At 34.9% G+C, this 24,388-nt stretch overlaps 1 protein-coding gene across 1 annotated transcript in view; it reads left to right on the plus strand.

The window, feature by feature from the left end:
• THSD7B (thrombospondin type 1 domain containing 7B) overlaps positions 1-24,388 on the plus strand; it is a 1,036,041-nt gene that overhangs the window by 315,761 nt on the left and 695,892 nt on the right. The window contains exon 4 of the mRNA XM_053597329.1: positions 23,163-23,411. Within this exon, the coding sequence (XP_053453304.1) occupies positions 23,163-23,411 (249 nt within the window). The remainder of the gene's footprint in view (positions 1-23,162; positions 23,412-24,388) is intronic.

The following is a 24,388-nucleotide window of genomic DNA, read 5'->3' on the forward strand; positions in this document are numbered from 1 at the left end:
GCTGAATATATTTTGTTGTTTGTTTATTTTATTTTCTTGAATTGCTACATTAGCTAGGACATCCAGTATAATGTTTAATAGGAATAGGAAAACAAAATGATAAAAATCCTAGAAGAAAGTGTGGGAAAAACTCTACATGATATAAGCCTGGGGTAAGATTTTATGAAGAAGATTGCTTTGGCAATTGCAACAACAACAAAAATAAACAAATAGGACTTAATTAAGCTAAAAGCTTCTGCATTCCTAAGGACACAACATCTAAAGCTAATAGATAATCTTCAGAATGGGAAAAGATATTTGTATGCCACAAATCTGACAAAGAACTGATAGCTAGAATCTACAAAAACTCAATATAATCAACAATAAAACAGCAAACCCATTTATAATTGGGCAAGTGACATGAACAGAAAATTCTATGAAGACAAGTGAATGGGCAATTAATACATGAAAAAAATGCTCATTATCCCTAATCATCACAGAATGCATTTCAAAACCAGCCTGACATATCACCTAACTCAAGTGAAAATAGCCCACATCACAAAGTCTTAAAGCTGCAGATGCTGGTGTGGATGTGGAGAGATGGGATGACTTTTACATTGTTGGTGGGACTTAGAAAGAAGTATAGAGAATCTGCACATTATGAGGGTGCATATCATACCCTGGAAGTGAGAACAATGTAACCTAAATATTGTACCCTCATATTAATTTGAATAATGTTTAAAAAAATAAAAATATTTATGATGTTAAAAAATAAAAGAAGCATGGAGAATCCTCAAATCAAAATAGACCTTCCATTTGATCCCAGAATCCCATTACTTGGTATCTACTCAGAAGAAAACAGATCATTTTATCATAAGGACATTTGCACTGGATTGTTTATTGCAGCTCAGTTTACGGTCAAGATGCGGAACCAACCCAAGTGCCCATCAACACTAGAATGGATTACCAAATTGTGGTGTATGTGTACCATGGAATACTATTCAGCCATAAAAAGATAGAGACTTTATATCTTTTGCATTGACCTGGATAGAGTTGGATAACATTTTCTTTAGTAAAGTATCACAAGAATATCCAATATATTCAATACTAATATGAAGCCACTAGACTAACTAATATAGGCCCGTGCTGGCAAAAACTCAATTTAATTCAAGTTGGGGAGGGGGAGGGAGGAGACCAGGAGGAGGAAGGGAATTGGTATGCTCTCACCTAATGAGCACTATGTAAGGGTATATGGTACATCTCCTGGGTGAGAGGCACAACTACAACAGGGACCTTACATAACAAAAGCAGACATTGTAACCTAATTGTGTGTACCCTTATAATCATCTGAAATTTAAAAAAATAATAGGAGTAGGAATGGTGAGAAGTGACATTTCTTGATTTTTTGTTTGTTTGTTTGTTTTGAAACAGTCTTACTTTTTCACCCTTCCTAGAGTGCTAATGGTGTAATAGCTCACAGCAACCTCAAACTGTTGGGCTCAAGCCATCCTCTTACCTCAGCCTCCCAAGTAGCTCAGACTACAGGTGTCCACCACAAGGCCTGGCTATTTTTAGAGATGAGATCTCACTCTTACTCAGGTTGGTCTTGAACACCTAAGCTCAGGAAATCTATCAGCCTTGGCCTCCTTGAGTGCTAGGCTTACAGACTTGAGCTACCACACCTGGTCACATTTCTTGATTTGTACTGGAAAAAAAAAATGTTGTATCTCACTATTAAATATATTGTTAAGTATATTTTTGGATGATTTTTATTCAGTCATGAATATCCCCCCTTTGAGAATTTTTACCATAAATATTCTATTTTATCAAATACTTTGTATCCATTGATATGATTATCTGATTTTATTTTAGCCTGTTGATTTGGTGACTTATATTAATTGAATATAAAATAATGAACTAGCTTGTATACATGGAGTAAATTCTACTTGGTTATGCTGCATAATTCCTTTTATATAGTGTTGGATTTGATCTGCTAGTATTTAGTTAAGAACTTTTGCAACTTTGTTTATGAGAGATGTTCTCATTTGTTCTTTACCTGTGTTATTATAGTAATGTTGGCCTCATGGAATGAGTTGAGAAATATCTTAGCTTTTCATTGCTGTCAAGGAAAAATCTGAGGCTGGGTAATTTATAAAGAAAAGATTTTTGTTTGCTTCATAATTCTGCAGACTGAACAAGCATGGCAGCAGCATCTACTTGTGGTAAAGGGCACAGGGAGCTTCTAATCAAGGTGGAAGGTGAATGGGGAGTAGCATCACATGGCAAGACAGGGAGCCAGAGAGAAGACATGCTGTTTTAAACAACCAGATCTTACGTGAACTAAAAGAACAGAGAACTGACTCATTACCTTGGGGAGTGCACTAAGGCATTCATTCGAGATCTGCTCCCATGACCCAAACATCTCATACTCGGCTCCACCTTCAACATTGGACATTAAAATTTTACACAAGATTTGCAGGGGACAAACATTCAAACTATACTATTCAACCTCTGTTACCTTAAATCTCATGACTTCCTCACACTGCAAAATGTAATGATCCCTTCCCAAAGGTCTTAATTTGGTCCAATATCAACTCAAAAGTTCAAATTCCAAAGTCTCATCTGAGAATCAAGGCAAATTCCTTACAGCCGTGAGCCTGTAAAATAAAAAACAAGTAATTTAGTTCTAAGAGACAATGGTAGTATAGGCACTGGGTAAACATTCCTATTCCAAAAGGAAGAAATTGGTCAAAAGAAAGAGGCAACAGGCCCCATGCAAGTCTGAAACCCATCTGGACGGACATTAAATCTTCAAGCTTCAAAATAATCTCTCAGGACTCCATGTCCCACATCCTGGGCACATTAGGTATGAGGGTGGGTACCTAGTGCCTCAGGCAGCCCCGTCCCCATGTTTTTGCCGAGCACAGCCCATCTGGCCGTTTTCTCGGGTTGGAGTCTGGTACTTGTAGGTTTTCCAGACTGAAGGTGCATGCTGTTGGCAGCTCCACCATTCTGGGGTCTAGAAGACATTAACCCCTCCCTATAGCTCCAATGGGCAATGTCCCAGTGGGGACTCAGTTTGGGGATTCCAACCCCAAATTTCCCTTCAGCATTTCCCCAGAAGTCTCTCAGAGGGGGCACTGCCCATGGCAGGCTTCTGCTGGGGCACGGAGGCTTTCCCATGCATCTTCTGAAGTCTGGGTGAAAGGGGCTGCTACGCCTCTACCACTGTTGCATTCTGTGCACCTGCAAACTTAACACCACATGGACACCACAAGGCACGTGGCTTGTGTTCTTTGAAGTGGTGGCCTGAGTTGTACTAGGGCCCTTTGAACCACTACTGGAGCTGGAGTTCCTGGGAGGCAGGGGCAGCATTCCAAGGTGGTGCTGGTCAGCAATGCCCTGGAGTTGGTACTTGAAACTGGGCCTGTAATGCAAGGGGTGGCTTGGAAGATGTCTGAAATGCCTTTGGGGACTTTTCCTCATGGTCCCGATTAGCACCTGCTCCCTTTTGGTCATGCCTGTCTCTCTAGGAAGTAGTTACTCCCCAGCCTGCTTGGATTCCTTCCTTAAAAACACTCTATCCTTCTCTACCAGGAAGTTAGGCTGCACATTTTCTATATTTTTACACTCTGCTTCCCCTTTCAATATAAGTTCCAACTTTAGGTCATTTCTTTGCCCCAGTATCTGATCGTATGCTGTTAAAAGCAAGCATGCCACTTTTTACTTCTTAAATGTTTTGCTGCTTAGAAATTTTTTCTGCTAGATATGTGAAGTCATCACTCTTAATTTTAGCCTACCACAAAGATCTAGGGTGTGGACATGATGCAGCCAAGTTCCTTTCTAAGACACAACAAGTGTCTTTGCTGTAGTTCCAGTAAGTTCTTCTTCTCCATCAGAGACCTCATCAGTTTGGTCTTCACTGTGCATATTTCTGTCAGGATTTTGGTCATAATGACTTAACAAATCTGTAAGGAGTTTCAGACTTTTCCTCAACTTCCTGTCTTCTTCTGAGCTCTCTAAACCCTTCTAGCCTCTGGCCATTACCCAGTTCTAAAACTACTTCTACATTTTCAGGTATCTTTATAACAACAACCTTTCCTCAATTTTCTGTCTTAAGTCATTTTGGGGTTGCTATAAAGGAAATACTTGAGGCTCGGTAACTTATAAATAAAAGTGCTTTATTTAGCTCACAGTTCTGCAGACTGTAAAGAAGCCCTCTCCAGCATCTGCTTCTGGAGAGGGCTTCAGGTATCTTCCAATCAAGGCAGAAGGCAAATTGGGAGAAGCAGTATCACATGGCGAGAGAGGGATCAAGACAGAGTTCGTGCTCTTTTAAACAACCAGCTCTTGTGTTAATAGAGTATGAACTCAGTCATTATCATGGGGAGGGCACCAAGCCACTCATGAGGGATCCACTCCTATGACCAAAACATCTCTCATTTGGTACCAGCTTCAAAAATAGACATTGAATTGCTACATGGTATTCAAGGAGACAGACATCCAAACTATACCAGGAAGTGTTTTTCTGTTTCTACTTGCTGAAAGAGTCTGTTGAGCATTGGTATATATTTTTCTTAATATTTATTAAGAAAATTAAGATATTATTTTAATTTTGTTAATTATTTTAATATTTATAATTTTTTCTTAAATATTTGGTAGTGAACCATCTGGTCATGGTGCTGTTTGTTCTAAAAGGTTGCAAATTATTGATTCAGTTTTTAATAGATTCAGACCTGTTTGTATTATTGATTTCTCCTTGAGTGAATTTCCTCTGTGTTATTATATTTTGAAGTATATAGTTGTTCATACCATTCCTCTGTTACCATTTTAATATCTATGGGACTATTAATGATGATGCTTCTTTTATTTCTAATATTAATAATTTGTGATAAACATGGCTAGAGGTTTCTCAATTTTATTAGCCTTTTCAAAGAACCAACATTTCGTTTTGTTGATTTTCTTTATTGATTTCTTGTTTTTTAATTTCATTGATTTTGACTCTGGTTTTTATTATTTATTTTCTTCTGCTTATTGAATTTCTCCTTTTTTTTCTAGTTGTTTCAGGTAGAAACTTAGGTTACTGACTTTATATTTTTCTTCTTTTCTAATATATGCGTTCAATGCTGTAAGTTTCCCCCAAGCACTACTTTCTTATTTTTTATTTCTTCTTATTTAAAGTATTTTTCTTTGACTTATGTGCTAGTTAGGAGTTATTTTCTAATGTATTTGGGAGTTCTTCATGGATCTTTCTGTTGTTGGTTTTTTGTCTAATTCCATTTTGTTTGGGATAAATATTATTTCTATTTTCTTAGATTTGTTAAGGTGTGTTTTATATCCCATAAATGTGGTCTATCTTTATTAATATTTTATGTGAGCTGGAGAACATGTATTCTGCTGTTGTTGGATGAAGTATTCTATAAATGTCAATTAGATCTAGTTGATTGATGGCGCTGTTTAATTCAAGTATGTTTTCTACCAATTTTCCACCTGATGGATCTGTCCATTACTGAGACACAAGTGTTGAAGTCTCCAACTGTAATAGGAGACTTGTCTCTGTCTCTTCATAGTTATAGCAGCACATGCTTCATGGATTTTGACATTCTGTGTTGTCAACTATATATATATATTAATATTAAGGATTGTTGTAGAATGATACTCTTTCTTATTATGTAGTGTCCTTCTTAATCCCTGACAGTTTTCTATGTTGTAAATTCTTTATGGTCTATAATTATTGTAACTAATGTAACATTTTTTTTATCAGTGCTAACATAATATATTTTTCTTCATCCTTTGCTTAAATTTATCTAAAACTTATTTGTATTTATATTAAAAGCGAGTTTCTTATAGGCAACATATAGTCTTGTTTTTTATCCACTCTGACAGTCTTTTAATTGATGTATGTAGATCACTGGTGCTTAAAGTAATTATTTATATATTTGGATTGATATCTACCATATTTACACTATTTTTCATTTGTTGCCCTTATTCTTTGGTTCTTTTTTGACTTCCTTTGTTCCTCTGTCCTCTTTGTTTTTTTTTTTTTTTGTCCTCTTTGGTTTTAATTGAACATTTTATGTTGTCCCATTTTCTCTCCTCTCTTAGCGTGTCAGTGATACTTTCCTTAAATCTTTTGTAGTGGTTTTCCTACAGTTTACAATATACATTAGTAACTAATCAAATTCTACTTTCAAATAACATGTAAACTCAAAGGCAATGTAAGTACCTTACAACAAGGTATTCCCAATTTCTCCCTCCTATCCCTTATAACATTGGTATCATTTATTCTACTTATTCATAATCTATAATCATTAAATACATTGTTGATATTATTATTTTAAACAAATTATTATCTGTTAGATCAGTAAGAATACAGAAAATATTTTAAAATTATTTTACGTTTATGTATTTCTCCTCAAAACTTTTATTTCTAGAGAAACATAAAGACCTCCCCCACAAAGTTTCAGAACTGATAAATTCAGTAATGCTGAAGGATCAATACCACACGGCCTTATCACTTGCACAGTTTCTGAAGAGAAGTCTACTGCAATTCTCATCCTTAAGGATATGAGCCCCTCCCTCTGGGCTTTTTTACCCACTGGGATTCTTTAAAGATTTTTTATTTGTCTGTCTTCAGTTTAAATATGATATTCCTGGAAATAAATTCTTTTATATTTCCCTACTTGGCTTTCCCTGAGCTACCCATGCCTATGGTTTGTCATGTATCATTAATTTTGGAAAATTCTCAGCCATTATTACTTGAAATGTTTTTTCTCTTTTCATTTTCCTTCTTTATTTCACATTGTGTGTATCTCCACCTTTTGTTATTGTACCATAATTCTAGATATTTTCAATTTTCGTTCTGTATTCCAATTTAAGTAATTTCTATTAATATTTTTTCAAGCTCACTTATTCTTTTTTAGGTTCTATCTGGTCTGCTGATGAACCCATAAAAAGTACTTCTCTTTTGCCTATAATGCTCTTGATTTTTGTTACTTCTTTTGATTCTTTCATAGAATTTCTGTCTCATTGCATAAAGTACCCTTATTTTCTTACATACTTTCCACTTTTACCATTAGACCCTTTAGTATATTAATCATGATTGTTTTATATGTACTGTCTGACAATGCCAAAATCTGTGCCCTATGTAAATCCAGTTTAGATACTTACCCTGCCTTTTCAAGCTGTGTTACTTATTTTTTCATATGCTATGTAATATTTTGCTGAAATATTGACATCATATACTGGACAATAGGAGCTGAGGTCTTTGGTGTGAGGTTGTATGTTTCCCTGACATGAAGTTATGCTGTGTTTGCTGTAATTATAGGTATCAGAGTCTAACTTCTTGTCTGGTGTCTTTGTTTTTATTTCTTTGTTTTTTGTTGTACCCGTATTTTTTTTTCTTTTCTGTTGTTTTTGAGTATCCTTAGAGACTTTCTTCTAAATTAAGTCAAAAACAAGTTTCTGTGGTAAACCCCTTACATTATGCAGAAGCCCTATTAATGATGTGCTATGTTTTTAAGTAAGTGTAAGATTCTTTAGTCCGATATTTTAATAAGCATGTTTGTCAGCGGGCTGTGGTCTTTACAGGTTCTTATCAGGCTCTCCTCTCCTTTTGCTCCTAACTTAGGTAAGGCAAAAAGGTGGTGGGGTCTGGAGTTGGGTATATTCCTTCTTCCATGTCAGTTAGAGTCTGGGAAACCCCCAGTGAGTTAGACTATGATAAGGTGGTTTCATTTGAGGTCAGGCCTTATTAAGAAAAACAGCATTCTGGGCGGCCCCTGTGGCTCAAGGAGTAGGGTGCCGGTCCCATATGCCGGAGGTGGTGGGTTCAAACCTAGCCCCGGCCAAAAAAAAAAAAAAAAAAAGAAAAACAGCATTCTCTTGGTGTTCTTCTAAATGTTTACTTTCCCTTTCCCTGCTGATAGCATGATGAGAAATCTCTCTGATCTTCACTTAGACGACCTGGCAGTGCTGCTGGAAGTTTGTGTAACTCACAAAAGTGTAGGGTCCCCACTAGGGCTGGCCCCACTTTTGAATGTTTAACTGTCAAGCTTGCATACACTTGAGTCTCCAGTAATTTGTTAATTACAGTTTATATTTTCCTACCGTGGTCCTGGCTCTACTAGTGGTTTCTGTTCCTAGCTTTTCCTCCCCTAAGTTGTGATTCTATATGTCTATCCATTTGTGTGTCTAATTTTGGATGCTGCCATTTGCCCTGTGACTTCATTCCCTGATGAATCTAAGAAACGTTATTGATTTTCAGTTTGTTTAGCTTTTTTCTTAACGTGAGACAAGAGTGATGACTTCATGGCTTCTTCCATGCTGAATGAAACCAGAAGTATGTAGGTTACTATGAAAGTTTTGAGACAGGCTATATTATGGTCCATTATTTCATTTCCACGAAACACAATGAACTTGCTTTGTTTGTCAGTATTTTTAAGAGGGCTTCCTTTGTTTCTGTCTATGCAGATTTTATGTTTCTTGATTTTTGTGTATCTCAAAACTTTCATAATGATGCACGTAGCTCTGTGTGTGTGTGTGTTTGAGTGCTAGATAGACAGCAAATTGACCCAAAATAGCTTTGTTTACATTGTTCTGTTACACTGTCAGGAAATCTATAAAGCTCATTTTATTTAGTCATGAAAAGATTATGAAATGACAAATATAATATCATGAAATAATTAGTTTACTAGAAAAATATGGTGTCAAGTGGGGACATTTCTATTTCTCTAACTTAACTGCTAAAACCAAAAATTTTACTCCTGACAACTGTGTGATTTCATGGTTGATAATGTCTCATTTCTATCCAACCTGATGAACTATGTTGGCACAGACTACCAGGATTTTTGCTAAAAAGGCTCAACTCTGTCTCTGAAAAGTGACAATTTTCTTTACATGGATTTGATGCAGTCAGAAAAAACAATATCTCTGTGCATCATCTATTGACTTCTAGGATTAAATTTAAGTTTCCCTTAATCATTATAGTTTGTCCTAAAGCACAGATTCCTTTCACTGTGTATTCATATCTAAGTCCAGACCTATTTCCTTTTTGTAGTCTCTGTGAGACTGTAGGGACAAGTGGCATTCAGTTGCTTCTGTTTTGATTGTGGCTGCTCTTGGTTGTCATGTCAATTGGAATAGGAAACGCTTGCCTTTACTTCCATAATTTGAACCTCCCTTTGTGCCTTGCTGAAAGTCACTTTCTCGATCTAGGACACCACAGAGCTTTAATTAATGCCCTTTACTTGCTATCTCATTGATTACTGTGACTTTTGATAATCACCTCAAGCGATTTTCCCTTTGCAGTTATATTTGCAGTGTGGTAGACAGTTGTATTACTCTCTGTGCTACTCAGCTCTCTCATCATTGATTTGCCTCTTGGGCTTAAAGATCTTTTGCTTTTACTTGTCTCATTGCGCATCCTAATTTTTCCTTTATTTCGACAGGAGTTTCTCTGAGGTTCTATTATTACATCTTAAAATAGCTGTCATACAGTCTGTTCATCATTCTTTCTCATATATCAATGATGCTGTTATTGGCTTTTTATAATACCTTTACTGGGGAAATGAAATGTTCTTTTCTATTCAGTTTTTGTTTTTGTTTCACCTTGTTTCTTTTTTTGTTCAGAGTAAAAGTATGACTGAATTAAGAAATCAGGGCTATAGACTAGGAATCGTGTTCATGTGAATAGAAATTCATTTATACTTGTTTGAGTGAATAAAAATTAGATGAATAGGTTTTACATTTATTTTGCTATAGGGAAACATTTGGTATGGGCAATCTTCTCAGAGGTATGATTTTTTGGTACATGTTAACATGCTTTCGATTCTCAGACCAGTTTAATTAAATAAATACACTGCGATTGCCACATAAAGGAGTGCCTGAAGGTTAATAAAATTTAAGAGTATAAAAAATCATCTCTATTGCTCAAAACATATTACTTTGTCTTTTGTCTCTACCAAAAAAGTAGATCTGGAAATAAATTTTATTATATATTTCTATTCCTCCCCAAACAGAAACATATGTAGACCCCCACATAACACAGGTTATTTTCATAATTTGTTATATGAAAGTAGTAAAAAATACATTTTTTTTTTTTTTTTAGGTTAAGTTTGTGGGAATGAGAATGAAGGACATTTTCATTTTTCCTTTTTCCATTTCCTTTTCAGTTTTAGATTTTATTTCTTTCTCCTCAGCATATTAACTTTGCATTTGATTGCCTTATACATTAACATGTTTATAAAAGTTGAAAGTAGGCATAGTTACACTCAGAACTGCCACTCTTTCCTCTCTACCTCAATCCCACACCTTCTACCACTTGCAGATAACCAACTTCCTTGTTTTCAAGTGATCCTCATGCTTCTTTGTATTTTCTTATTTTCCTTTCTTTCTTACACAAAAGGTAGCATATTGTATAATCCCTTTTGAATGTTTTCGCTAAATAATTATTTCCCTGAAATTGCTTTATATCAGTTACTCAATTCTTCCTTATTCTATTTTGTAATAGCCTAGTAATTTGTTTTGTGTGCTGCCAGAGTTTATTTGAAAAAATTTCTGTGCTTGGATATTTAGGTAGTTTCCAATAATATTCAATTTCAAATAATTTTTTAATGAATAAACATCTGCACATATATTTTGGTATTTTAGGGTGTAGATATCCAGGATAAATTTGAAGAAAAATGATGGCAATATAAAAGGATAGATGCATAAAAGTTTCATTAGATATTTCCAAATTCTCTTTAATATTAGTAGTCATTCTTGTATTCCTATCTGCAACATTGCAAAGAGAAGATGTTGTCAACTTATTGAATGTTTGCCAATCTGAGGTGTGAGAGATGACATCGTAGTAGAACTTTGATTTGGCATTTCTTTTAAATTAGCATGAATTTGAAAATTTGCTGATATAGTTAGGGACCATGCTTATAGCTCTTCTTGTGAATTGTTTGTTTATGTAGTTTGCTTTTATTTCTGTCAGAAATTTTGTCTTTACCCTCACATTCAAATCTTTGTATTTAGAGTTCTGTGTGATATACATTGTAAATGTTTTCTCTCAGTTGGGCATTTGAGTTTTGACTTTGTTTATTTGTGCTATGCAGAAATTTTTGAAGAAAATTTTTACATAATTCAATGTATTTATTATTTATTTCATGGCCCCTGGAATTTTAGTCATGGTTAGAGAGTCTTTCCCTATACTCAGCTTAAATTTACCCATGGTTCCTCCAAATGTATACATAATTTTAGATTTTACATTTGATTATTTGATCTATTTGGACTGTGTGTTTTATGAGGAATGAGTCTAATTATATCCTTTTCTAAAGTCTTTCTGATGTGCCAGTACCGTTAACAAAAAAGATTCTTTCTCTTTGTCCCTATGATTAAGATAACATCTTTATTACATTTTGGATATCTACATATAGTTTGGTTTCTTACTGCACTTCTATTATTGCATTTGTCAATTTATAAATTCCACACTATTTTCACTAGAGAGGTCTCACCAGTGTATTTTAATATTTGATAGAGCTAGTCCCTTCTCATAGCTACTCTTTACCTGCATTTTCTAGCCATTCTTGTAAGATAATTTTTCCTTACAAAGTTTCAGATCAAATTATCTAGGTCCATAAATAAGAAATTTTGATTATGCATAAACTTAGAAATAATTAAAATCTTGATGATTTTCAGGTGTTCTAATCCAAAATAAGGCACATATTTTCATTTTCATAAAGTCTATGTTGGGTTCTAAGTGTTTTAAAGGGACCTTAATCACTTATTGTTTTCTTAAGTATTTTACATTACTGTTACTATTGCGTATGGGGTTTCATGATCTGTTTTATTCTCTAAGGGGTTATTAGAAAATGCTGTTGATTTGTGTATGCTAATTTTATAAAATGCTAATATGTTCTATCATTTTATTATTTGCTTTCGTAATTTTCAAATACAATGTCATGTTAGAAAATAAAGAGGTTTTGTTTCTTTTTCTATAATTCTTACATTCTTGTTTTCTCTAGTTTAATACATTAACTATAGAAAAATGTTAAATATTGGTGAAGGTAGTGAGCATTATCACCTTCCCTTCATATCATTGAAAGTGTCTCCAGGATTTCTCCATTAAGTAAAATTCTGGCTTAAGGGTTGAGGTATTTATTATTTTCCTATCACTCCTGTAACATTACCACAAATTTAGTGGCTGAAAACAGCACATTTATTATCATATACTTTTAGAAATTAGAAGTCTGAAATGGATTGTACTGAAATAAAATCAGGTTGTTAGCAGGGTTTCATTTATTCTGCAGGCTCTGGAGTAGAATCTCTTTCTTTTCATTTTACACCCTAGAGGCTGGTTGCATCCTTTGCCCAGAAGGGCAGTTACTTCAAATCTCTCTCTGATTCTGATCCTCCTACTTCTGTATCTCTCTGTTACTTAAAAGTCACTCTGTTATTACATGAGACCCACCTGGATAATCCAGGATAACCTCCCCATCTTAAACTACTTAATCATATTTTAAAGGAAACTTTTGCCATTGAAAGTAACACATTCATAGGTTGAAGGGATTAGATCTTTTGTGTGATGGTTGTGGGTGTATACCTGTCAGGAGGGTGTGTGTGTGTGTGTGTGTGTGTGTGTGTTTGACCATATTAAGGGAATATGTATCCATTTCTGTTTTGTTTTTTCAAGAATTTATATTAAGAATGGATGTTGAATTTTGTCAAAGGCTTTTTCAGCATTTTTGGAGACAATCACATGATTTTTATCTTTAGACCTATTAATCTGATGGATTATATCAATATCTTTTCTAATGCTGATCTGTTTCTGCATTTCTACCATATTCACTTTCATTTTCTTGTTTGTCTGTTTATCAGATTGAGATATGATGATTATACTTGCTTCATAAACAGAATGTGAACATTTTTCTTCTCTTTATTCACCTCTACTTCTATGCTGTAGGTGGATTTATTTTACTTTCTCAGAACATGTAATGTTTACATATTATTCTTTTACCTATGACACCACCCTTATTGTAATTTTTGCAATTTGAAATGCTTTAGTCATTTTGGCAAAGTATTTCAAGTATTTCTGACTAAATGAAGGTCATTTTTCAGTAGATTCTTGAGGAAAATAACAGTATACATTATTTCCTCAGATTGGGAGATTCAAAAGTATTTGAAGAACTTTTTAGCTTGATATAATATTGTTGGTTCACATTTTCTTTTTACTTTTCTTAAAAATGTGACTCCATTGCAGCCTTGATTTGTATGCTGTTTTTGAGAAGTCTGCTGTCAAACTGGGGAAAACAAATTAAACCATAAATTTTAGTGTATTTATTAGTATTTTTGAATTATTTCATCTTTTTTTCTGAAAACTTGATTTTTTCTTTATTTTGAAATATAATTGTTTTATTAGTATATGTCTTAGAGTTAATTATTCTGGGTCATATTTCCATGGTATGTGGAAAGTCCTTTCAACATGTTTTGGCACAGTAACTGAGATAATGCCAGGAAGGCTATGTTAACCATTGTGATGAAAATGTGTCAAATGGTCTATGAAGCGAGTGTATGATGCCCCATGATCATATCAATGTATACAGTTATGATTTAGTAAAAAAATAAATAAATAAAAATAAATAAAAAAGGGTGTGAGCCTTTAAAAAAAAACATACAGATTAAGGTCAATTTTTCTTTTTGGAGACTTCAGGGAGTATTATAGTTTTGAGATTACTTTGGTCAGTGTTTTGACTTTCTTTATCAGGGAAGTATACACACACTCAGGCACACATACGTAGTGATATTTTTTATTTTATCTGCTTTTTCTGAACTGTCTTACTTCTATCTTTATTTCATTTTTTCAACTTTTTCTTTTTTCCTTTTCAATGTTTTCATTGAATCTATTTTGCTGTCATTTGAGTCTGTTCTTTCTTGGACATCTTCTACTTCATAAATCATTGTTAGAATGATATTTTCTTCTATTTTTTTCCTGAGTTCAATCAACTCACTTTTTTTTTTTTTTTAATCCCTTCTGAGCTTTTAATTTCTTATTCAAGGCATTTTTCCCTCATATTTTTAAATACTTGTTTCAGGCTGTGTAGTGTAGTAGAATGTATTGTTTTATAGTTGGGGGGGTTGGTTGGTTTTTTCTTTAGTCAGCTTTGTGCTTGGTTACTTGGCAAGGACTTTTTATCAAAAGAAAATATTTGAGATTTTCTGTTTTTATTGCAGTTTTGAAAGGATGTAGTCTGCTTTATTTCAATTTCTGTTCATTTCATAAATGTTGCTTATTTTTCAAAAGCATCCTTTTCTGTCAGTAGTTCCCTCTTTTGTGAAGTTTTATTCGTGGACATTGCTGCTCATAGTAGTGTTAAGGAAAAAGTGGTGTCTTGTCTCACCTTCGTTCTGTGGGAACCTTAATTTTCTCCTTTGTATTTTTCTTTCCCTTCATTGCCTCATCTCTAAGGTCCACCAACTATCCTGTGAATATATATAAGATTATCCCCCAAAGAAATGCTTCTTTGTGACAACCACTTTCAGAACTTCGTACTTTCCAGCACTGTACTCTGTATCTATACTGTAAACTGCCAAGTTCTGAATTGTATTCTGCATGTTGAAGCCATGGATGAAATTACCTTTTCTGGAAATGATTTTGTGGTTCATCTGAGTCCTTTATTCCTCTGTTTTCTTTTCATGGAATCTCTTAACACTCTCCTTCTCTACTTTCAACATCCATTAGGTTGCATCATAATGGGTGATCTCTTAGGGACTTTTCTACTGATATATACATAATTTGAAGATGTGTGTGTGTATGTGTGTGTGTGTGTGTGTGTATGTGCATGTGTGTTCATGTTTTGCCTCCAGTAAGGGGAAGAGCAAAGGTAATTTATGGTTTAATTTGTTTTCCCTGTTAATGTTTTTGGGGCTAGTGGTGACATGGGAATTTCACAGTCAGGCAACTGCCACTGTTTTCTAGAATTCAAGTTCAGATAGGCCTTTTCTTTTGAATTGTAACTTGGGGGCCAGGGTGTTATAAATTGGTGTATAACAGCTGTTAGCATAGTTTTGGTCTAAATGGCAGGGAAAATTAATTTTAATCTTGGCCATGCTACATTTTTCCTGTGTGTATATTAGGTAATTACTTATCTTTTGGGGATCTGTTTCCTTCTCCATAAAATGAAGGTAGTGGCCAAGACCTTCAAATGATTGCTGGTACTGCTTTTTCTTTAAGCAGTTCCACACACATCCACAAATATGTACCTACATATCATTCTTAGTACTCTGTCTAAGAAATTTGGAGAAGATAAAATCTGTTTTATTTTGAGACTTGCACTGCATTTTAAATCTCTGTTGAATAATGTTTTCTAGTGACAGAAAATGATCATAATACTAAAAACATACCATTTTGATGTAACATCACACTCAAGGATATTTCTTGTCAAGAATTTAATATCTCAGTATATCTGTGTGTTTATCTCTTTATCTAAAGAACAATCTCTCTATTGCACAGAAGCAGCCGAACAGCATATTTAAAATGTAATTTCATACTGCTATTTTAGCTTTACTGTGTGATGTTAGGTTTATTACCTTTTGAAAAGTTTAAAATTGTATAAATCAAGGTAAGAAATTAAGAGGCATTTTAATAGTGCAGTTTTATTTTATTGAGAATTTGAAAGAAAAAGTCATATAACTCAACTATATAACACCTACCCCACCCCCACTAATTGTAAATACTAACCTTAGGTAAACATTTTTGTCAAATCAGATGTAAGTTACCTCAGGTTAATTTACCCAAGAAAAGAGGTCATAGAGAAGATCTCTTCAGTTAAATTTCTTTATGATCCTTAATATTTTTCTCAGTAATTTAAAGTTACTTTCAACATTAGAAAATTGTTTTTCAGACTACATTTAAAAAAAAACTCTGCTCATTCAAATGCCTTTGCTAAATCTTATATTGCAATAAATGGCAATGTTCATTTTTTTCATTGGGCTTCTAAAACAGATAGGGATTTCACATAAACCTTGGTATATACATGTTTTCCTCCTTTAAGTTATCATTTTCATAGTTTTTCCTGGTGTTTCTATTAGTTTTACTGGTGGCAGCATAATGCTACTAGTTTGGAGTCAAAATTATTAAAAGTAACAGCATACATTGTATCTGATTTCCCAAGTAGATTCTCTTTTAAGCCTATCTCAGTTCTGGTTCATTTCTCCTCATTCTTCCATTCACATTTTATTCTTTGGTGTTATTTTCATAATGTGATCTTGTGAGCATTTCCTGAGTTAGAATCTGTAAGCTCTAGAAGCAACTATTCCCTTGTTATCTTGCTATAATTTGAGTAAGCTGCTGCCATATGGATAGCAGTATTTTTGTTAAATAATTGGAATAACAGTGATTTAAAATGGCCACTGTTTTATTGTTTCTAAGATACTTTCTTAGAGTTGTAATTTCGCTTCTATAAAAAATACTTTTTTAACACTAAGAGTATATTATTGAAGTATTAAGTTCTATAAAGAAATATTATATAATTTACAATAAAATTAATAGAAATGGAAATACTTTCACCATTAAGGACTTTACTTGTGTTTTTAATTATTTACAATTAGTATTTTTTCTATATTTAGAAAAGAATTAGTTCTCTAGGAATATGTTGATTATATGTTGGATCATTATATGGCTTAAGCAAAGCTTTGTGTCACATAACTTTTCAGTTTTCAGTAAATGGGAATGAATATTTTTGTCTGTTGTATTCCAGAGCACTATTTAAATGATAGTAATTTTAAAAAGGCATAAACTCTCAAGAAAAAACATATGGTAAAGTATTTTAAAAAAGATGAAAAAGTCAACAAATTTGGAGAACTGAAAAGCAAAGAGCTGAGTAATTGACCTAGTAGCATGGAAAAAGTAGAAAGCTTTTCTTCAGTGGAAACAATTCAATTTCTCTGGAGATAATTGCATTAAGTACAAATCTATACATTTATCACACTCTGGCCTCTTCCATAATACAGTGGAAGATATTTCATCCTCTTGTTTGTAAATATATTGCAGCCAAACATAAGCCACTCCGTGGGCTGTAGTCATGCATTACTTTGGACTGCCCACCCGCCCTCTATTTCCTTTTCAAAGATGAACTTGAAAGCTACATAGTCATGATAGTGACACTATAAAGTGGACACAACCTGGATCTTTAAGTCTTCAGTTAGAGAATTGCTCTCTGGGATATTTGAATAATCTTCATCACATTTTATATGAAATGAAAATAAATAATATTTTGATAAAACATTGACATCTCAGGATTTATTTGTTCTACAGTATATCCTTTACTATTCCAACAAATACAAGATTCTTAGCAGGTTTAAGGATTAAGTGAAGACAAATGTGTTCAATGGTCGTAAAAACTACCCCTTTGCCCACAGAACATAGTATATTAGTTGTGAAACATAATAGTGAAACACCATACTGTGACTGGAAGGTTAAGTGAAATTCCATGCATAGTTTATATGGGTGCCCTGACAGCAGACCCGTTACATAAAGCTACCAACCATGTCTACACACATGAAGTAAGACATAGGAGATTCCTGTCTTGGGAGAAAGGTAAGATAACAGAAAATTTGAGGAGCTCCAATAAAATGGCCTGGTCCTGGCATAAAGTCAGTGATAATATTCACCAGGGTGTGAGCACCACCTATGATCAAAGAGTTTCCTACCTGTGGTGCATCACTCTAACCCTGATAGCAAAGGATCCTCAGGAATATAAGTGAAGTCCAATATGAATCCAAAATAAACAGAGATCAGGAACTCTGAATAGAATGTGATAATGTAGGGAACAAGAAATTAAGCCAAAAATAATTAATTAACATTGCCAAAGACTTAAGATAAAATATTGCAGTCATGAAATAAAATCAGGATAATATTTTAAAGGTATGATTAAGAAATAAAATTGTGGACATTAAAATATTCCTACAAAATATGTTAAAAATCAATAAAAATTAGAAGGTAATTTTGGGAAAATAACCCTGGAAAATAGACCATAAATATAAGACAATTATACAGGTTAAATATCTGATAGATGATGGTTCTATAAAGGGAGGACCATAAAACACATACATGAAAACAAATATCAAATTGATGATTGAAATATGTAGTGAGAGAGTATAAAACTTTCTAGATGAATACATATGAAAGCATAAACTTTTGGGATTGGAAGAGGGGGAAAAAATCTTCAGTGTGGCATAAAAAACCCACAAATTATGTGGGGAAAGATTGAGCAAGAAATTAAACTATGTACCACAAAAAGATGCCATAAGCAAAAGTAAAAATCAAATTATAAAAAAAGATTTTTATCATATAAAACCAACAACAGGTTACTATTTAGAATATAATATATATACCTTTATATCTATTGTTGACATCTATCGGTGTACACACACACACACACACACACACCCCTATTCATGTGAGTGCACGTCTTAAACTCAGTAGGAAAAAGTACAGGTCAGAAGGCAATGAGATTAAAGGTCTTGAACTAAGGGAAATTATTCTGTGTTCTTTCTGGCTGTTTTAGGGGAGGAAATTACTTCTTTGTCTTTTCCAGATTCTAGAATCTAGAACACTCTTGGGGTGTGGCCTCACTTCACTCCAACCTATGCTTCTCTGACTTAATGAATGTTTTGCTTCTATTGCCCTTTTATAAAGATGCTGTGATTATACTGGGTCCACCTGGATTCTCCAGAATCATTCCCCATCTCAGCATCCTTAATCACATCTGCAAAGTCCCTTTTGCCATGTAAGGTGATGCATTTAGGATTAGGATGTGGACATCTTCAAGGGACCATTACTCAGCATATCACAGTGGGCAAACTGTAGGGGCTGATTTGCAGAATCTAATAGTCTGAGTATTCACTAAAGATGTGAGAAGAACATTAAGCCTCCTGGCCATCTGGAACCAACTGCATTATCTCAACATTAGAGAAAAATAAACCTGATAATACGAATAATTGGAGCATGTTACAAAGGAGAAATTGGACAATGCCTAAGACTTTCTCTTGTATAAACATTTATGTCCCAATTCTAGGCAATAATACTAGGGAAATCTCTCTTACACATGTAATATATAGAGACTTGTAGAGGAGGTTCAGTGTATCATCCTACCGAACTGCAAGAAATTGAGCACAAAGGTCCTACTCATTGGGAAATGAATAAATACACCGCCATGTACCCATATACTGGAATATTGCACAGTAATAAAAATAAATGAATACTATCTGTATTTATTGACATAGATAGCTCTAGAAATTATAATGTTATGTCAGGAACATATTTTTCAGAGCAATATGTATAATGATATTTAAGTGAAAATTGAAAGAAAATGTGACAATGTATGTGCTCTTTATAAATACAGGTATATACATCTTTAGTTAAAGTATAAACATTTATTCTTTTTATATTATATTTTTTAAAGTCTGAAATATTACAAATTGCTTTGAGGATGGTGGCCAACTATGTTTAGGGAGAGAGAAATGAACCTGGGATTTCAAAGGACACAAATTTGTAATTTGTAATTTTTTGCTCATTTAAGGAAATCTGAACCAAATGTTAGTGTTTTCTAGAAAGACACGGAGGTACTTATATTACCTTACTCTTTTTTTTTTTTTTGTTTGTTTTTTTGTAGAGACAGAGTCTCACTGTACTGCCCTCGGGTAGAGTGCCGTGGCGTCACACGGCTCACAGCAACCTCTAACTCTTGGGCTTCCGCGATTCTCTTGCCTCAGCCTCCCGAGCGGCTGGGAACCTTACTCTTTTTGTATGTTTGACATACATATTTGATACTGTTGTAAAGTAGTGGTAACTGAAGTGCTAATGAATTGAGGCATCTACTGCTGATTGTTATTTTCTGAGAGTTTCAGCCCTCTTTTGTAAGTAGAGAGATTTCCTTACATTTCCAGGGGAAGTAAGAATTGCTGGAGTAGTTTTTTAAGATTTTCAAAGATTCCCTTTATAGTTGACTACTTGTGAAGTAATTTATAAACGAAGACAATGCTCTATGAATGTCAAGGAGGTAAAATTACAACAGCGTTTCCTTTTTAAAAGACAAATCAACAATATGGGCCTATTTCAATAAGAAGGCATACCATTTTCTGTGAAAGGATCAATCGACATTTCTGCCTGTGCACAAAAATCTTCATTGTGGGATTTAGTTTGTAAGGCGATTCCACTTTTGCTGAACGTTGCCACAAGTGAGGGGGGAGGGAAGTTGAGTAGATCACATTTTGTTGTTATCGTATTATTGTCATTGATATTCTTATTGATGTTATCCTTTTTTTTCTGCTGATAATGAAACTAAGCAGCCAAAAGATTAAGGTCATGCTAATATGTTGTGATGAAAAAATCACAACCCACTTAGTTCTTATTCACTATTTAGTGTTCCTTCCACTATTCCAGAAAATAGAATCTCACTGATCAAATTAGACCAGAACCCAATGTAGTGTCTTTTATTATTTTTATTTAAATCAAGAAGGTGGGCTAGCAGAAATATCGTGGAAAACACATAAATACATAATGAATGGGACACATGCCATTTGTGGGTAAGAAAACAAGAATTAGGAGCCCTTTCCAAAATTATAGTTAATTCCTCCAACTCTGTACATGTGTCACTGTTGGAGACTTATTACCTGTTCTTCTAGTCAGATAGGGAAAGCCAGTGTGAGAAAGGTGAGCAGTCAACAGTGCAAGCAGGTATATGGGGAGCAGCGGGCCACCACTTCACCTGCAGACAGAGGACAAAATACTATGGGGTGTCCTTAACCAGGGGAAGAACAGGGTCCATCTTGGGAATTAAGACTCATTTTCTAAAAGCATACACAATTCAAAGCACTTCATTACATTCTGTATTTGCTTGCTCCAGCTGCCTTGATGAAGTAACACAGATTGGATGTCTCAAAAAAAAAAAAATGTATTTTACCACATTCTGGAAGCTGGAAGTCTAAGAGCAGAGTGTTGGCAGGGGTCCTTTCACTGAGTCTTCTGTCCTTGGCTTGTAGATGGCTGTCTTCTCCCTGTGTCTTCACGTGGTCTTCCTGCTGTGTGTATGTGTCTGTGTCCTAATTTCTTCTTAGAAGGCCCAGTCCCACTGCAGTGTGCTAAGGCCTATGCTAAGGCCTCATTTTAACATAACACCTCTTTAAAAGCCCCATTTCCAAATGAGGTTACATTTTGGGAGTTAGGACTTGACCATACCGATTTTCAAGGGGTATAATTCAGCACACAACAATTTTCAAAAAGTCAAAATCTAGGAATTTCTTGATCCACAGCTTCATGTTGTGGCCCCTCCCACCACCTCCATGTTGCGCGGTGACAGTGACATTATATTCTGTATTAGGTGGAACTTTTTCAGGAGAGATTCTTCCTCGTGTGGTTTGATCCCAGGCCCTCAAAATGTCACATTGGATGGAATAATGACAATGATATGCTTTCCTTTTCATTTTGAAGGAGTCTATATGATCTAAATAGATTTTTTAAAAGTTGGACCAGAAGTTTGTCTTACCTCAATTTACCCTTTTCTCTATGAATAACACATTAACTCTCAATGAGGAATATAAATATCGAAATTTCATTAAAATTGGCTCATCAATCCGGCCAAATGTGATGATGCTTTATTCTCCCCTAGACACCATCTTTTATAAGTGGTCACTCTCTCATCTGCACATTTTCCGAGGTTGGAAACCTGGGAACAATTTAAGACTTCTCCTTCTTTTTGACCATATACGGAGGAACCTTTACCCAAACCCTGTAAAGTGAGCACTGACCCTTTCTTTAGTTTACATTCCTATGAATATCATCCTTTTCCTCCCAAAGTAATGGGTGCATCTGACTGAATAAAGGAAGGGTTAATAACACAGAAGTGAAAAAAAAAAAAAAGAAAAGAATGCCAATTCATATTTGAAATATTATCTTCCTGTGTGAGTCTGACTTCTCTACTTGAAGTTATTTAATACTCAATTAAAACTAAGTTCCTTAGGCCATGACATGAAGCCTTTCCAGAGCTACTTTTGCAGAATTCTTGTACCTCTTATATATCCACTTTCCGTCTTGCACTTTCTGCTTCAGCTGAACAAATTGGCTTACACTTTTTTCCAGTGATGTGCTCATTAAACGTTTAACAAGTGGGTCGTAAGGGTCTGGGTGAGAGGGCTTAATTTGGAGTGTTTGCTGATTTCTGTAGTGTAAATACTCTCAGTTTAGCCACTTTTAAGCTTGAATGGAGTTAAATGGCTTGGAAATTCCTGCTCTTTTTATTTATTTATTTATTTATTTTTATTAAATCATAGTGGAAATTCCTGCTCTTGTGAGCCAGTACAGCTAGTCCCAGTTTAACAGAGGTGCCAATCCCCACAGGGTGTTATTTCAAGGCTTTGGGTATGTTGTTCTCTTGACTAAGAATAGAGTTCCCTCTGTGCCTGAGAAGCACCTATTAATTTTTAAACACACAGCTCAGATGTCCTTTTCTCTGAGCTCCCACCTGCTTTCCCGGGTGATTCATCACTGGCTGCCACATCAGTGTTTTTCCTATTCATTGTAAATGCTCTTATGTTGAGTTCATCACATTATCACATTATCTTTTTATTTATTTCCCAATTAGACTATTAGTACTTGATTGCACACACATTTTGCAGATGAGGAAATAGATGTTCAGAGCCTAACAAAGTGGGGAAACACAATACCACTTTTTTACAGCACAGTTTTTATAAGAATAGACACATTAATATTCTAAAGCTTTACCTTACTTTTGTTTGACACTAGAAAAATTATTTAGCCTTCCAGAGCCTAAGATTTTTTTACCTGCAAAGTGCAGATAATAAAATGTAAACTCATCAGCTTACTGTGAGATAGTGTCTGAGACGTGAAGCACAGTCACAGATGGTAGTAATAGGCGACACCACCAGTGAAAGCACTCTAGAAGGACCCCGCTATTTCCAGTAGTGTTGATGAAGGTGGACCCATCTTACATGTGTGTTCAGCTACAGTGGAACAGCTGTATTGTGTCAGTTGAAATAGAGTGTACAGTCTTAAAATGTTATGTCCTCCACTATTTTCTTATCATGTCTCTAACATTGTTATTTTTTTTCTCCTAGTAGGCACTATATGTGGTGGTTGCATTTATTAATCCATGGCCTCTTGTTTCCTGCTTCTGTTCTTTCAGCCTTTGCATGCAGGACTCCTTCCCACTGACCATTCAGTCCTGCATCATGCCAAAAGACTGTGAAACCTCCGAGTGGTCCTCCTGGAGCCCCTGCTCCACGACGTGTCATTCAGGGACTCTCATGCCAGGATTTAGGAGCAGGAGCCGGAATGTGAAGCACATGGCTATTGGAGGTGGGAAGGGGTGTCCCGAACTTCTTGAGAAAGAGGCCTGCATTGTTGAAGGAGAGCGTCTGCAGCAATGTCCCAGGTATTACGCGTTCTTTGGTCTGAGTGTTTTAATAGGTAACCTCATTTTATGTGGTGATAAGAATATTAACAGTAGCAAAAGTACCTGTACTCATATTCTTATAGTCTTCACGCCCTATAGAATTTCTATACTTAGTAGTATAGGATAGTGTGTTAAGATCATGGCCTTTGGTGCTAACCTCCTGGGTTCAAGTCCTGTTTCTAAGACTTTTAGTTTTATGAATGTTATCAAGTTACTTAATTCTAGTGCCTTAGTTTCCCAGCAGTACTTACTTCATCCAGGGCGTGGCAGGCAGTACATGCTCATAACCTGTGATTCTTAGTTATTATTACCTGACGCAACACTCTTAATTCTTACAGCAACCTAAAAAGCCACTCATAACATTTTAATTTTGTAAATGAAGCTGTAACTGCTCAGAGAGAGTAAATACTTCTTGAAGTTGTGTAGGCACCAAGTGAAGGTACCCTGACTCTAACCCAGTTTTATCTCCACATCTCACTACTCTTCTGTGGCATCAGAGTCCCCAGGGAGCCAGTGAATACTGGAAAACGGGATACCACCCATTATTAGCTATATTTTAATACTTGATACTGGTTATATTTTGCCTGGCTCTGTAGCTCCAGGTAAGACCACCAGCATGTTTTCTTTTAGGTTGTTAAGTTACAGTGGGCCAGATCTAATAACAACAGAAGTCTGCTGATAATTTCTGCTGGACAGCTACCCTGAACTGTGTCTGTGGAAGCTATAGGTATTTAAAATAGACATTTCCTATAGTTTCTAGTAGCCTCCAAGATTACAAAATTATTTCCTCAGGAAAAAAAAATTAAATGAAGCAAATGTAAATTCTTGTATGAATTGATCGTTTGATGATGTGTAAGGAGTAGGGGGTGTTACAAATCCAGCAGGTGTTTATGGGTTGAAGCCTGGGTCTTCCTGAAAGCTGACATGATGTGTGTAAGAAATCAGATTCACCACTC

This window comes from Nycticebus coucang, chromosome 7 (assembly GCF_027406575.1).
Source record: "Nycticebus coucang isolate mNycCou1 chromosome 7, mNycCou1.pri, whole genome shotgun sequence".
In the NCBI taxonomy this organism is placed as follows: Eukaryota; Metazoa; Chordata; class Mammalia; order Primates; family Lorisidae; genus Nycticebus; species Nycticebus coucang.